The sequence below is a fragment of the Papio anubis genome, chromosome 5, assembly GCF_008728515.1.
Source record: "Papio anubis isolate 15944 chromosome 5, Panubis1.0, whole genome shotgun sequence".
Taxonomy (NCBI): domain Eukaryota; kingdom Metazoa; phylum Chordata; class Mammalia; order Primates; family Cercopithecidae; genus Papio; species Papio anubis.
In genome coordinates, this window is record NC_044980.1 from 127,066,638 (window position 1) to 127,083,701 (window position 17,064).

At 39.2% G+C, this 17,064-nt stretch overlaps 1 protein-coding gene across 19 annotated transcripts in view; it reads right to left on the reverse strand.

Moving 5' to 3' along the window:
- Nucleotides 1–17,064, reverse strand: part of CDKL3 (cyclin dependent kinase like 3) — a 145,433-nt gene that overhangs the window by 73,103 nt on the left and 55,266 nt on the right. For 16 of the 19 annotated variants that reach the window (XM_021939682.2, XM_021939681.2, XM_021939687.2 and 13 more), the window contains 6 exons: nt 12,732–12,820; nt 8,321–8,474; nt 7,893–8,221; nt 6,357–6,450; nt 4,142–4,304; nt 453–550 (listed from right to left, as the gene is read on the reverse strand). In XM_021939682.2, the coding sequence (XP_021795374.1) occupies nt 453–550; nt 4,142–4,304; nt 6,357–6,450; nt 7,893–8,221; nt 8,321–8,474; nt 12,732–12,820 (927 nt within the window). The remainder of the gene's footprint in view (nt 1–452; nt 551–4,141; nt 4,305–6,356; nt 6,451–7,892; nt 8,222–8,320; nt 8,475–12,731; nt 12,821–17,064) is intronic. The other 3 variants (XM_021939690.2, XM_021939689.2, XR_002522738.2) reach the window with 2 other exon arrangements.

The window sequence follows — 17,064 nt, forward strand, 5'->3', positions numbered from 1 at the left end:
TAGTTAGCTGAGAGCAAATATTTGTTAAAATAGGACAGTAGGCAGACAGCAGAGATAGACAGGGGAATAAACTGGAGAGAAAACAAGAAGGAAGGAAGAGGCTCTACGACAGAGACACACATGCTTGTGGCCATATAACTGTATATTTATACCATTATTCATTTTCACTAGTCTGGCTTACCTGCCTGATATCTGACATTACACACAATATAGATACTATTTTCCCCGGGTGCCATGCATTCTAATTATTCAACATTACACACTAAAAAATAACTTTTAGAAACTTTTATTAATGGGTTATTCTAGGAAAATACAGATCTATTTCTTGAGTTCAAAGATTATAAAATTTCGAATTTTTATATAGCTTTCCAATAGTAATAACTAAATTTATACACTGAGTCAAGTCCTCTAAACAACATGCCTTAGTTAAAGCTATATACAAAAAGAGTTACCTCTTGTTTTTCTTGATTTTGATCCACATTAAGTAAAGTTGGTATCTTAGATGAATCTGTTTTCTTTGACTCCCTCTTCAGCATTTTTATCTGTTTAACTTTTGTAAAAATATACAAAACAATGAAAATTTGTTATTCCTACTTTGAAATTTTACTTTCCAAGAATTTCAAATAGAGATTCTGATATCCACTAAGTCAGTTTCTCAGTTTATTACAAAGGAACAAAATAAGTTATGAGTTGTAATGGTAAAATACGGTAAATTATTTGTTTTATAACTTTACAAATAGTCTACTAAGTATTAAAATAAGACTTTTATTTTATTTCATTATTCTCAGTGTAACTGTTAAGTGGATCAGAAAATTCCATCTTGAACTGTACAAGGATTATATTCTTGCTATTATATTAACTTTTCACAAGGTGTCACTGTTCTTCAAAGAAACATAAGAACATTTATTCAAGACAAAAGTGTGTTCATTCTGAGATAAATCTTAAGTTTATAAATCTTTTTTTTTTTTTTTTTGAGATGGAGTCTCACTCTGTCACCCAGGCTGGAGTGCAGTGGCGTGATCTTGGCTCACTGCAACCTCCACCTCCCAGTTTCAAGCAATTTTCCTGCCTCAGCCTCCCAAGTAGCGGAGATTTACAGGCATGAGCCACCACGCCTGGCTAATAGAGATGGGGTTTTGCCATACTGGCCAGGGTGGTCTCAAATTACTGACCTTAGGTGATCCGCCCGCCTTGGCCTCCCAAAGTGCTGAGATTACAGGTGTGAGCCACCATGCCCAGCCTATAAATCTTATATATTTAATCCTTGGATGCCCAAAATACATATAAAATTTCTGCTACTATATGGGTAAATGATCATGAAGAAACATAGAAAGGCAATTTACTCCAGGTCATATACTAAACCAGATTTCTCAAATACTGCTCTAACATTTCAACAACATTGAGCTAATAAAAAAATTCATGCTTTGCAGCCAGCTGCAATGGCTTATGCCTGTAATTCCAGCACTTTGGGAGGGCAAGGCAGGTGGATCACCTGAGGTCAGGAGTTCGAGACCAGCCTGGCCAAAATGATGAAACCCTGTCTCTACTAAAAATACAAAAAATAGCCAGGCGTGCTGGCGGGCACTTGTAGTCCCAGCTACTCAGGAGGCTAGGCATGAGAATCACTTGAACCCAGGAGGTGGTGGTTGCAATGAGCTGAGATTGCAACACTGTACTCCAGCCTGGGTGGCAGAGTGAGACTCTGTTTTAAAAAAATAAATAAATAAGCAAATTCAGCAAAGTCTCAGGATACAAAATCAATGTGCAAAAATCACAAGCATTCTTATATACCAGTAACAGACAAACAGAGAGCCAAATGATGAACGAACTCCCATTCACAATAGCTTCAAAGAGAATAAAATACCTAGGAATCCAACTTACAAGGGATATAAAGGACCTCTTCAAGGAGAACTACAAACCACTGCTCAGTGAAATAAAAGAGGATACAAACAAATGGAAGAACATACCATGCTCATGGATAGGAAGAATCAATATCATGAAAATGGCCATACTGCCCAAGGTAATTTATAGATTCAATGCCACCCCCATTAAGCTACCAATTACTTTCTTCACAGAATTGGAAAAAAGTGCTTTAGAGTTCATATGGAACCAAAAAAGACCCCGCATTGCCAAGACAATCCTAAGCCAAAAGAACAAAGCTGGAGGCATCACGCTACCTGACTTCAAACTACACTACAAGGCTACAGTAACCAAAACAGCATGGTACTGGTACCAAAACAAAGATATAGACCAATGGAACACAACAGAGTCCTCAGAAATAATGCCACACATCTACAGCCATGTGATCTTTGACAAATCTGACAAAAGCAAGAAATGGGGAAAGGATTCTCTATTTAATAAACAGTGCTGGGAAAATTGGCTAGCCATAAGTAGAAAGTGAAACTGGATCCTTTCCTTACTCCTTGTACAAACATTAATTCAAGATGGATTAGAGACTTAAATGTTAGATCTAAAATCATAAAAACCCTAGAAGAAAACCTAGGTAATACCATTCAGGACATAGGCATGGGCAAGGACTTCATGTCTAAAACACCAAAAGCAATGGCAACAAAAGCCAAAATTGACAAATGGGATCTAATTAAACTAAAGAGCTTCTGCACAGCAAAAGAAACTACCATCAGAGTGAACAGGCAACCTACAGAATGGGAGAAAATTTTTGCAATCTACTCATCTGACAAAGGGCTAATATCCAGAACCTACAAAGAACTCAAACACATTTACAAGAAAAAAACAAACAACCCCATCAAAAAGTGGGCAAAGGATATGAACAGACGCTTCTCAAAAGAAGACATTCATACAGCCAACAGACACATGAAAAAATGCTCATCATCACTGGCCATCAGAGAAATGCAATTCAAAATCACAAGGAGATACCATCTCATACCAGTTAGAATGGCGATCATTAAAAAGTCAGGAAACAACAGGTGCTGGAGAGGATGTGGAGAAATAGGAACACTCTTACACTGTTGGTGGGACTGTAAATTAGTTCAACCATTGTGGAAAACAGTGTGGCGATTCCTCAAGGATCTAGAACTAGAAATACCATTTGACCCAGCCATCCCATTACTGGGTATATACCCAAAGGATTATAAATCATGCTGCTATAAATACACATGCACATGTTTACTGCAGCACTATTCACAATAGCAAAGACTTGGAATCAACCCAAATGTCCATTGGTGACAGACTGGATTGAGAAAATGTGGCACATATACACCATGGAATACTATGCAGCCATAAAAAAGGATGAGTTCATGTCCTTTGTAGGGACATGCATGCAGTTGGAAACCATCATTCTCAGCAAACTATGGCAAGAACAGAAAACCAAACACTGCATGCTCTCACTCATAGGTGGGAATTGAACAATGAGATCACTTGGACACAGGAAGGGGAATATCACACACCGGGGCCTATTGTGGGGAGGGGGGAGCGGCGAGGGGGGAGGGATAGCATTAGGAGATATATCTAATGTGAATGACAAGTTAATGGGTGCAGCATACCAACATGGCACATGTATACATATGTAACAAACCTGCATGTTGTGCACATGTACCCTAGAACTTAAAGTATAATAAAAATAAGTAAATAAATAAAAAAAAATTAAAAATTTACCCTTTAAAGCTGTCTTAACCTCTCTTTTTCTTTTTAATTATTTTTTTTTTTTTAGAGACACGGTCTCATTATGTGTCATCCTAGAGTGGAGTATAGTGGCGTGACCACAGCTCACTGCAGTCTCAACCTCCTGGGTCAAGCAGTCCTCCTAACTCAGCCTCCCAAGTAGCTGGGACCACAGGCACACACCACCACACCAAGCTAGTTTATTTTTTGTAGAGACAGGGTTTTGCTATGTTGCTCAGGCTGGTCTCAAACTCCTAGGCTCAAGCAATCCTCCTGCACTGGCCTCCCAAAATGCTGGGATTACAAGCTTACGCCTCTTTAAAATTATCTCCTTAAAATCGTACCCCTTATTTGACAATGGGGAGAAAATCTCATCAGCTGAAATGTTTTCCTTACCAATGCACTGTTTTCTACCTAAATCACACTAAAATGTAAGTTATATTATGAAAAAATCTTATAAATGATATCATCATAATTGTAAAGCTATACAACAAATGTGTACCTTCCATTCCTTTCGTATCTTTTGGCTGTATTGTGACAGGCAATTCTGGAAAATGGAATTCTTTCCTGTCAGATCTGGAAAAATTCAGCTTCCTTTTGTTCTCATTAGACATTTGGTCACTGTGACCTGTTCGCTCATTAAATATACCCTTCTCCATTTGGCTCTAAACAAACAAACAAGAGTTAGTTTGAAGAAATGTCTCTAACTATCTGTAGAATGACAATCCTAGAATTGCTAGCCATTTGGATGGTATAAGATAGACATAACAATTAATTTAATAATTAAGAAGATTTAGAATACTATTGAACATATCAACAGATCAAACTCCAACAAGTTTCATAAAGCAAACATTTTTAGCATATTTAATATTCTGAGCATAACAGTCTTGATCATGAGAACCACAATAATAACAATAATAATAATATTATTATTTTGAAACAGGGTCTTGCTCTGTCACCCAGCTGGAGTGCATTGGCATGATCATGACTCATTGCAGCATCAACCCCCTGGGCTCAAGTGATCTTCCCACCTCAGTCTCCCAAGTAGCTGGGACTACAGGCACACACCACCACGCCTGATTAATTTTTAAATTTTTTGTAGAGATGGGGTCTTGTTAGGCTGATCTCAAACTAGGCTGATCTCAAACTCCTGTGCTCAAGCAATCCTTCTGCTTTGGGCTCCCAAAGTGCCGGGATTACAAGCATGAGCCACTGCACCTGGCCTTATTATTATTATTATTATCATTGAGATAGAGTCTTGCTTTGTTGCCCAGGCTGAAATACAGCAGTGCCGTTATGGCTGCAGCCTCAACCTCTTGGGCTCAAGCCATAGTCCCACCTCAGCCCACCCAGTCTGAAACCACAGCCACACGCCACCACACACAACTAATTTATTTTATTTCATTTTTTATAGAGACAGGGTCTCACTATGTTGCCCAGGCTGAACTCAAATTCCTGGGCTCAAGCAATCCTCCCAGCTCAGTCTTCCAAAATGCTAGGATTACAGGTTAGAGCCACTGTGCCTGGCCAGAACCATAAACTTAACTTTTCATTTTTAATACTATTCACTGCACTCTTTGAGCAAATTGCTTCAGTTCATTTTCTTAATAACTTACTTATCTACCTACAAAATGATATGCTTTGTGAACACTGGGAAAACCCAAAGGAAAAAAAATTAATTGCACATCCAGCATCTGGGAAACGTTCTGTGTTACCAGATTTTTGTTCATTTGAAAACAGATCATAAAATCCTGTCTAGGTCAATGAACACTCTTCCACAATGTAATGTGTAGTATTCCACTGTATGAATGTACACTAATGTACTTAGTCACCGGCTCTTGGACAAGTTTGTACTGTTTTCAGTTTTTTGTTATTATAATTAACATTTTGCTTCAATTTTGAATAAATCACCTTCCTATGTAAAAAGTTGTGAGGTCCCATTAGAGATGAATAATGCAAAATAAGCCAAAAACAAAACAAAACAAAAGTTGGGAGGGGGATGAACTACATTGATTATTTTTTCTAGTGAAAATAAATTGTGTTTATTTGGCGATTGTTTTTAATCCATAAAGATATTAAAAACATTTTTTGGAAGTGAAAAAAAACAAAACTACTTCTGACTTTCAAAGGTGGAAATCCTAACTTACTCTGCCTAAGTCACATATTAAATACATAAATTAAGATATATGAACTTAATTAACTGTGATAAATTAAGATATATGAACTTAATTAATTGTGAAAGCACTTAGAAAATAATGGCCTATTTTCATCTCAGGAAAAAAAAAAGAAACTTAAAGTACATTTTTAAAAGTGTGAGAGGCTGGGTGCATTGGCTCACACCTGTAATCCTAGTACTTTAGGAGGCTGAGAAGGGAGGATCCCTTGAGCCCAGGGGTTTGAGACCAACCTGGGCAACATAGTGAGACTTAGTTGCTACAAAAAATGAACAAAATTAGCTGGGCATGGTGGCATGTGCCTGAAGTCTCAGCTACTTGGGAGGCTGAAGTGGGAGGATTGCTTGAGCCCAGGAGGTCGAGGCGGCAGTGAGCTGAGATCGTACCACTACACTCCAGTCTGGGCAACAGAGAGAGATTCTGTCTCAAAAAAACAAAACAAACAGACAAACAAAAAAGTATTAGAGCCCTAAAGATACAGAAAAAGAAAACAGAAGTAATGTTAAAAGAGGCCATATTTTAATGCGTGGCTTCTTGCCTTACTTGAATAGGACCTGGATCCTCTTGCCTGCTATTAGGCATAACTTGTCCAATAGATTGTGAAGAAGTGCGTCTCTTTTTTGCTCTTTCAGTTAACCTATTATTTAAAAATGAATGAGAAGTTATTAGAACTCCCCAGAAATGCCTTTTTTTTTTTTGGGGGGGGGGGCGCAGAATCTCACTCTGTCACCCAGGCTAGAGTGCAGTGTCATGATCTTGGCTCACTGCAACCTCTGTCTCCTGGGTTCAAGTGATTCTCTTGCCTCAGCCTCCCAAGTAGCTGGGACTACTGGTGCGTTCCAACATGGCCAACTAATTTTTCTATTTTTTGTAGAGACAGGGTTTTGCCATGTTGGCCAGGCTGGTCTCGAACTCCTGAGCTAAACTGATACACCCGCCTTGGCCTCCCAAATTGCTGGGATTACAGGCACGAGTCACCATGCCCAGGCAAAACGGCTTTGTTTTAGCTTCAAGAATGAATAAATTATGGCATGGAAGTCTATTTTTTGAACACTGAGTACCAAAATGCAATAGAGTCCTTACCTACCAATTACCCTAAAGAGAGAGGTGGTAACAGGGCAGAGAATAATTAGTGCATGTTAACATCAGTGGTGACAGGCATGTTGTGGGGTTACTCCTGCTGGCCTACTTGCTCCCTTCTATCTGTTCTGAATTTGGATCTCTTCACTACCAGCTTTCTCAATTTATGAGCTTACTGTCCAAGACTGACTGGCTTACAACCATTGTTACTAGTATATGGTTTTGGGATCACCTCAAGAACAACTGGGTTCTTGCAGTCTGTAGCCTGCTGTACCTTTGGACTGATATGGACATGTCCACTTGCTCACCTCTGCAGACCACTGGGCTTCAAAACCTGTAGCCCAAACCAGTCTGCTAGAATCCTCTTGGGCTAATGAATCCAGTCTCCTTCTCCCCTAGAATGACAGTAGTCTCCCTAAATTTTGAAGTGGCCCTACTGCCTTGTTGGACAGACTCTCACCATCCATCACACTGCCCTTGATTAACCAGACTCATGGGCCAGTCTCTCAGTCTGTATCAGAGGTTAAATCTAAAACTGGCCTAATATGCTATTTTTCTCCCAAAATATTTCACCTTGAAAGGCTATTTGACTTACGAAAGATTATTTTTTACTATCCTTTCTCCACTTAGAGAATTTGCTATGATATAGAAATAAAGCTTATTTTGTTATACCAAGGCACACTGATACCAGAACTTAGGGCATATCAACGTTTTTTTTCTTCAAAAATAAAAACATTTTTCAAAGGGTCTTTTTTTTTCTTTAAATGAGGTTTCTCCAAAAGACATTAGTGAAAATTTAAACATCTATATGGCCAAGAAAAGTTAATTTCTTCTACAGCATTTGTAAGAAACACTCAGTAAATGGCCCATTATACAGCTTTAATTTCAACATATTTTCTTCAAGTTCAGTTTACATACAGACACTATGAACATGATTCTTCGAAATACCATTATACGGGAATATTGTATGATTTAGGTTTCTTCTCTGTTACAGCTCACCTCACACTGGGGTGAAAGAGATTTGAATTGAGATTTGCAGCCATCAAATTACTGTTAGTTAGATTGATGGGTGGCATTGTCATAGAACCTCCGCAGTGTGGATTTTCTTTCAAGCCATTACAGTTAGTGCTGGGATTGATAGGGTTTGGCGGTTCAATGGTTACAAGTTTTGTATCTGGAGACATAGGGTGAACATTTTCATTTGCATCCTGTTGACAAAGTCCACCTTCATACTCTTTCTTTTTTGGTTCTGAGATATCTCCTCTTCCTCCTTTGACTTTAATAACTCTGACTTTGATCTCCTTGGGCTTTTTCTCTTTTTCTATTTCCTGGAATATATACATTCAAAATCCGAGTCATAACAGTTATTTTTGTCATTAGAGTCTAACTATAATTATACTGGCTGAAACAAAAGCCAAAGTTCTTACCTTTCCCAAAACTGAACTACTTAGCAGTGTATTGGTATAAACTGTTTTTCTTTCATCTTTCCTGAGTTCATTTTCTTTAGAACTCTCTTTTGGCTTTATTAATGAATTGACTTTTGCTTCCTGCAGTAATTTAGCTTTCAGTTCTGGCATGAATCTGATAAAACAAGCAATATCAACGAGTAATCTTTTTATATATGCAGATAAAGTATTTTATCTTGAATAAACCATTTCATCAATTAATTTGTATTTCAGCTACAGTATAAATAATGCTATCTAATTACAATGCATGCCAAGAGATGGCCCAATTTACCTAATAAAAATTGCTTTCTGGTAAAGCTACATCTTTCGAAAATTATGCTATGGGAACCTACTATATAAAACTTTTACAAAGGATTTATACTAATTAGATTCCTTTTGCGATGCAAACTCAACTCAGAAAAATACTGCTTTTAATTTTGATAAAAATACTATTATTTTTAAGGAAGACTCAGACCACTTTGACCTTTTCTGTGGTTCTCTTTTTTTTTTTTTTTTGAGATGGAGTTTTGCTCTTGTTGCCCAGGCTGGAGTGCAATGGCACAACCTCGGCTCACCACAACCGCTGCCTCCTGGGTTCAAGCGATTCTCCTGCCTTAGCCTCCTGAGTAGCTGGGATTACAGGCATGTGCCACCATGCCCGGCTAATTTTGTATTTTTAATAGAAATGGGGTTTCTCCATGTTGGTCAGGCTGGTCTCTAACTCCAAGCCTCAGGTGATCCGCCTGCCTCAGCTTCCCAAAGTTGCTGGAATTACAAGTGTGAGCCACCGCACTCGGCTGTGGTTCTTTAAAGTAACAGAACTTTAAAAATGGACTAACTAGCTTCTAAAATCTTACTCTAGAGAAATGTAACAGAATACATTCATATTGGAGAGAGATTATTTTGGTTTTAGTTTGATTTCTTTCTTTTTAAAAGTTATTTTTGATTAGAAAGTCCATTCATGTGGTTCAAAGTTCAAAAGTCTATACTGAAAAATTTCCTTCCCACCCCTTCCCTGAACTGCACAAGTCCCTTCCTTGAAGCAGCTACAGCTATCAATTTGGGAAGGTTTTAAAATATCAGCCCATGAATGAATTCTTCCCTAGTCCAGCAAACTCTTGCTAGTGCTGTGCAGGGCACAGGCCTGATGACAAGCAGTGTGATGGAAAAAAAAAAAAAAAGAATCAGTGTGATTAGTTTGGCTAGATGAGAAAATGTCATACTCCTGTTAAATCACCCTTGAACTGCAGAAGGTACATGAAATAAAGAGGCATCTCATCAAAGGAAAAGGACTTATCCAAATATTTTCTAAGGATTCTATAAATTGAACTCAAGGTACTTTCACCCCACAAAAGTAAAAGCCTGATATCTAAATGTCCAAGAAAAATAAACTTAGTCTGTGTAGAACTGATATGAAGTAACTTTTTAATTCAATAACTGACATCTTTTTTTTTGAGACAGTGTTTCTGTTGCCCAGGCTGCAGTACAGTGACACACTCATGGCTCACTGCAACCTTGACCTCCTGGGCTCAAGCAATCCCCTACCTCAGCCTCCCTAGTAGCTGGGATTACAGGTATACACCAACACACCCAGAAAATTTTTGCATTTTTTGTAGAAACAGGGTTTTGCCATGTTGCCCAGGCTGGTCTCGAACTCCTAGGTTCAAGCAATCTGCCTGCTTCGGCCTTCCAAAGTGCTGGGATTACAGGCATGAGCTACCATGCCCGGCTGATAACTGCTACTTTTTATCAATGGCACTTCATTTTTTTATTTTTTATTCTTTTATTTTTTATATTTTTGAGACAGAGTCTTGCTCTGTCGCCCAGGCTGGAGTGCAGTGGCATGATCTCCGCTCACTGCAAGCTCCGCCTCCCTGGTTCATGCCATTCTCCTGCCTCAGCCTCCTGAGTAGCTGGGACTACAGGGTGCCTGCCACCACACCTGGCGAATTTTGTTTTTGTATTTTTAGTAGAGACAGGGTTTCACCGCATTAGTCAGGATGTTCTTGATCTCCAGACTTCGTGATCTGCCCGCCTCGGCCTTCCAAAGTGCTGGGATTACAGTCATGAGCCACCGCGCCTGGCCTATTCTTTTATGTTTTGAGACAGAGTCTCGCTCTGTCACCCAGACTGGAGTGCAGTGGCACGATCTCGGCTCACTGCAGCCTCAGCCTCCTGGGTTCAAATGATTCCCCTGTCCCAGCCTCCTGAGTAGCTGGGACTACAGGCGCATGCCCACGCCCACCTAAGTTTTTGCATTTTTAGTAGAGATGGTGTTTCACCATCTTGACCAGGTTGGTCTTGAACTCCTGACCTCAGTTGATCTGCCCACCTTGGCCTCCCAAAATGCTGGGATTACAGCATGAGCCACCACGCCTCACCAATGGCACTTTAAATATATCATCTTTTGTTTTAGAGTAAAACTGAAAGGCTCGAAGTTCTAGTTGCCCTCAAGGATTCTTTTGCTTTTTTCTACTTAGTCTATCTCCAATAGCAGTTCCTGGACTTTTCCATATCTGATCACATTTTTAACGGATGTCCATCTTTCTAATATGTCCAAAGACAAGCTCAATGGTTTTACAGTTAATGAGAAACTTTTCCTGTTTTTTTCAAAGTCCAAATAGAAAATAGTGTTTTTTTAGAAATACAGCTGATTCATGAATCTAAATTGTAATACAGATTATATGCTGGGCATGTCATAAGCATTGTGGGGCACAGAAGGGCCATAATCCCAGCACTTTGGGAGGCCAAGGCAGGTGGATCACCTGAGGTCAGGAGTTCGAGACCAGCCTGGCCAAAATGGTAAAACCCTCGTCTCTACTAAAAATACAAAAAATTAGCTGGGTGTGGTGGCATGTGCCTCTAATCCTAGCTGCTCTGGAGGCGGAGGCAGGAGAACTGTTTGAACTTGGGAGATGGAGGTTTGTAGTGAGCTGAGACTGTGCCACTGTACTCCAGCCTGGGCAATAGAGTAAGACTTCGTCTCAAAAAAAAAAAAAAAAAAAAAGACAACAGGCACTACAACAGAGAATAAGTAGAAAAAAATCATTCGGGCTGGGCACGGTGGCTTAAGCCTGTAATCCCAGCACTTTGGGAGGCCAAGGCGGGTGGTTCACGAGGTCAGGAGATCGAGACCATCCTGGCTAACATGGTGAAACCCCATCTCTACTAAAAATACAAAAAATTAGCCGGGCATGGTGGCAGGCGCCTGTAGTCCCAGCTACTCGGGAGGCTGAGGCAGGAGAATGGCGTGAACCTGGGAGGCGGAGCTTGCAGTGAGCCGAGATTGTGCCACTGCACTCCAGCCTGGGCCACACAGCGAGACTCCGTCTCAAAAAACAAACAAAAAAAATTCATTTGGGAAGTGCATGCTAATTATGATAAATGAATGTCACCAGAAGAGGAAAAACCAGACTATTCTCTGAGTCAGGGGTCCAAACAGGAATAAAGCTAAGAAGTACTGATTGCTTATTTAATGTTATCTCTGGTCTATGATAACACTGAAACTGTAGTATGTAAAGAGCTGAGCACACTGCCTAGGACATAGTAACTGTGTAATGAATGTTAGCTGCAATTACTTTTTATTATTAGACTTTCTTTTTTTTTCTTTTTTTTTGAGACGGAGTCTCGCGCTGTGTCACCCAGGCTGGAGTGCAGTGGCGCAATCTCGGCTCACTGCAAGCTCCGCCTCCCAGGTTCACGCCATTCTCCTGCCTCAGCCTCCGAGTAGCTGGGACTACAGGCGCCCGCCACCACGCCCGGCTAGTTTTTTGTATTTTTAGTAGAGACGGGGTTTCACCATGTTAGCCAGGATGGTCTCGATCTCCTGACCTCGTGATCCACCCGCCTCGGCCTCCCAAAGTGCTGGGATTACAGGCTTGAGCCACCGCGCCCGGCCTTCTTTTTCTTTTTTTGAGATAGGATCTCAACCTGTCACCCAGGCTGGAGTGCAGTGGTGCAATCTCAGCTCACTGCAACCTCTATCTCCAGGGTTTAAGCCATCTTCCCACCTGAGCCTCCCGAGTAGCTGGGACTACAAGCGTGTGCCACCACACCTTGCTAATTTTTGTATTTTTTGTAGAGACAGGGGTCTCCCTATGTTGCCCAGGCCAGTCGTGAACCGCAGGGCTCAAGCAATCTGCTTGCCTCAGCTTCCCAAAGTGCTGGGATTACAGGTGTGAGCCACTGTGCGCATCCTATTATTAGGCTTTTCATTCATGACACTTGTAAAGTCTACTATCTTTCTAGTCAATACCTGATACAATAACTCAATAAATTTTTGTTAAACTGAGTATTTGTTATGTAAAAGTAACCTATACAGCAATTTTCCTGCTAGCAAAATTTCCCAATACAAAATGCATTTAAAAAATCCACATTCACTCAAAATGCTTACTTTTCAATAAATCCATCTCTAGTAAAATACTCATGATGCAAAAGATCACTAGATGATATCCTGTCAGCAGGATCAATTTGTAAACAAGCCTAGGAAAGGAAAAAGATTGTAATGATAAGTGAGCTCTCAACAGGGCTCCATATGGTAAAAATTAAATTTATTTTACAAATTAAGAAGTAATTAATTATCCAGATCAAAAAGCATTCTTGAAAAGATGGAATTAGACCTCAGGAATTTCTGGTAGTAAGTTCTGACTGTTTATTTCCTTAAGGAATTTGCACTTGCAGAACATTATTATAGGTTAAATGTCCCATGATTCTAGCCAAAACAGAGGTCAGTCTGTTTCTGCTGAAATTAGCAAAAATTAATTAGCTCATTTTGATCCTCTTTTCTGCCCTGCGAGGTGGAAAGTTCATGTATAATCATTTGCATTTTACAGATCCGGAAGCATGATTAGTAGTTTGCCAAACAAGAGTTTTAACCAATGTTGTCTTGACTCCTAATCCAGCACTCTTTCTATAGCATAATACCATTTTGCAAATATTCAAGTCCCTAAATCTTTCAATAACCCATTATTAAATCAGCTCTTTTCTGTTTCCCTTTCTTGGTATAGAAACAAACAAACAAAATATGGAAGGAAGTTTTGAATGTTAAGTTGTACATAACAAATCTGTATGTAGTTAAATAACAATAATTATAAATGGAACACATTTCTTTAATCAAAATATTGAAGACACGTTTTGAATAAAAAGCATCTGCTTTATAATTTTCATTCCTCCTGTGAAAGGAGGTAAAACAATAATAGTTAACTTCTTTTTGTAGAGATAGGAGTCTTGTTATGTTGTGAGGCTGATGAACTCTTGAGTTTAAGTGATTCTCCTGCCTTAGTCTCCTAAACTGCTGGAATTACGGAAGACAGCCACCATGTTTGGTTTTTAAAAATTTTTTAGAGACAGGCTTTTACTCAGTCGCCCAGGCTGGAGTGCAGTGGTGCAATTATAGCTCACTGGAGCCTTGAACTCTTTGGCTCAAGATATCCTCCTTCCTTAGCCTCTTGAGTAGCTCAGACTACAGACACATGCCACCATGCCTGACTAGTAACTTTTATTGATGCTTACTACATACCAGACAATGCTCCAGTCTTTTTCTCCATTCCATCCCAACAACAATCCTACAAAGTAAATATTATTATTATCCTCATTATACAGATGAGGAGACTGAGGCCCAGAGAGATCATGTAATTTGTCTAAGATCTCATAAGGAGAGGAGCCACAATTAAAATCCAGCAAATCCAAGATAATTGTATATAATACTATGTTTCTGTTTATTTCAAAATGCATATTTAAACTGATTCACAGAAAAAAATCTAGAGATCTGCTGTACTATAATGTGCATATAGTTAAAAATGCCATACTGTACACTTAATAATTTTGTAAGAAGGTAGATTCCATATTATGTGGGGTTTTTTTTTTAACCAAAATAAAAAACATTGATTCACAAAGAGAAATTATTTAAGTCTATTACCTACTTAATGATGTGGCAGTCTTTAAGACTGCAACTAGTTGGCCAGGCGTGGTGGCTCATGCCTATAATTCCAGCACTTTGGGAGGCCAAGGGGGGTGGATCACCTGAGGTTGGGAGTTAGAGACCAGCTTGACCACACGGAGAAACCCCGTCTCCACTAAAAAAAAAATACAAAATTAGCCGGGCGTGGTGGCACATGCCTGTAATCCCAGCTACTCGGGAGGCTAAGGCGGGAAAATCACTTGAACCTAGGAGGCAGGAGGTTGTGGTGAGCCGAGATCGTGCCATTGCACTCCAGACTGGACAACAAGAGCAAAGCTCCATCTCAAAATCAAAACAAAACAAACAAACAAAAATAGTTAAAAATATGTGCTCATTTTAGAACATAATGGTAATCTATCACTAAAACTTAATATGAAAAATGCTAAAAGGTCTGACCAAATCATAGAGGCAGACAATTAGAGGCAGTCCTTCTGCAAATATAATTCAGTAAATTTAAATATATGCCCTACTTTGGAAAGTGTAAAATATGACACTTGGGGAAACAGATTGGCAGTTTCTTAAAAAATTAAACATATGCCTACCCATGACCCAGCCATTCTGTTCTTAGATATTTCTGCTGGAGGAATGAAAATACACTGTGTGTTCCACACAAAGACGAACATGAATGTTCTCATGGCAACTTTATTTGTAATAGCGAAAAATGGGAAATAACCCAAATGTCCAACAACAGTGAAGGGATTTTTAAAAATGTAGTATAGTCATATAATGAACTACTACTCTGCAAAAGAGGAACAAATTGCTGATACATACAAAAACATGAATGAATCTCTAAACCATTATGCTGAGTGGAAGAAGCAAGACATGAAAGACTGCCTACTGTACGATTCTATTTATATAAGATTCTAGGAAATTCAAACTAATCTATGGGAAGAGAAAGCAAATCAGTGGTTATCTGGGGACAGAAATGGAAGAAAAGATGAATTGTAAAAGGACACAATGAAATTTTGGAGAGTGATGGAAATGTTAGGTATCGTGTGTGTGTGTGTGTGTGTGTGTATGTGTGTGTGTGTTAGATATCTTGACTGTGGTGGTGGTTTCATGTGTGTATACATGTATCAAAACTCTTCAAATTGTACATTTTAAGTATGTGTAGTTTACTGTTCATAAATTATACCCCAATAACATTGTTTAGAAAATTTATATCTAGGAAAAAAAAGTGCCCTACATCAGATATCAAGGTGTATTTTAAAGTTACAATAATAAATCAAAGTTGTACTACTTCTAGAATAAAGAGAAAAATCAATGTAACAGAAACAAACTCACACATGTATAAGCTTTTTGTCTATGATAAATGTAGCATTCCAAATCATTGGATGATTCTAGTTGTTTCAAAAAAAAAAAAAGCATATTGCAAGTTTTGCAAACGTATTGCAAAACTTATGACAAAAGATTAATGTGCTTTTTTCACAAATCAATAAGAGAAATATTTTAGTTGACACACAGGTTAAGGATTCTTTTTTTCTTTTTTTATACAGGGTCTTGCTCTGTCACCCAGGCTAGAGTGCGGTGCTGCAAGCATAAATTACTGCAGTCTCAAATTCCCGGGTTCAAAGGATCCTCCTGCCTCAGCCTCCCAAATAGCTAGGACTACAAGTGGGTACCATGACACCCTACGCTTTTGATTAGAGATAGGGTCTTACTATGTTGCCAAGGCATGCCTCATGCCACACCCGGGAGGCAGAGGGTATGGTAAGCCGAGATCGCAGCATTGCACTCCAGCCTGGGCAACAAGAGCAAAACTCCATCTCAAAAAAAACAAAAACAAAAATAAAAATAATAAATAAAAAATTAAATTTTAAAATAATAAAAAGGAGTTATATAATGTTTTCATTTTCTCCAGTTCAAGACAGATTTTGGCCTTGGTGTATCTTCAGACATTAAAACTATAGCTGCTGAGGTCCTGTAGATATTTTAGTACAAAAAATATGTCCCTAACAGGGCTAAACTAAATGTTAAAAGGTAGTGATAAACATAGTAAGTCCTTAGAATTTCTCCAGTTTTTTTTTTTTTTGAGACAGAGTCTCTCTCTGTCATCCAGGCTGGAGTGCAGTGGCCTGATCTTGGCTCACTGCAACCTTGGCCTCTAAGGTTCAAGTGATTCTCCTGCCTCAGCCTCCCGGGTAGCTGGGACTACAGGTGTATGCCACCATGCCCGGCTAATTATTTTGTATTTTTAGTAGAGACGGGGTTTCACCATGTTAGCCAGTATGGTCTCGATCTCCTGACCTCGTGATCTGCTGGCCTCGGCCTCCCAAAGTGTTGGGATTACACCGTGAGCCACCGTGCCTGGCCCATTTCTCCAGTTTATACCTAATTATCATTAAAATAGAGATAAATTAAATATAATGAACATAGTTATCTTAGGGGGCGTTCAGCTCTGACAGTCTATGAATTTTAATTTCTCTGTACTAAAGACATAACTTTCTACAGATTACATTACTTTAGGAATCCTTTTGGAATTTCATTAAAGTGATAATTTAAAACTGTATTATAATTTATGCAAATTTCTCAGATATAAATTCTTAATTTCTCAACATACATGAACTGGCTGGGCGCGGTGACTCACGCCTGTAATCTCAGCATTTTGGGAGGCCGAGGTGGGCAGATCACCTAAGCTCAGGAGTTCCAGATCAGCCTGGCCAACCATGGCCAACATGGTGAAACCCCATCTCTACTAAAAATACAAAAGTTAGCCGGGCACAGTGGCAGGCGCCTGTAACCCCAACAACTTGGGAGGCTGAGGCAG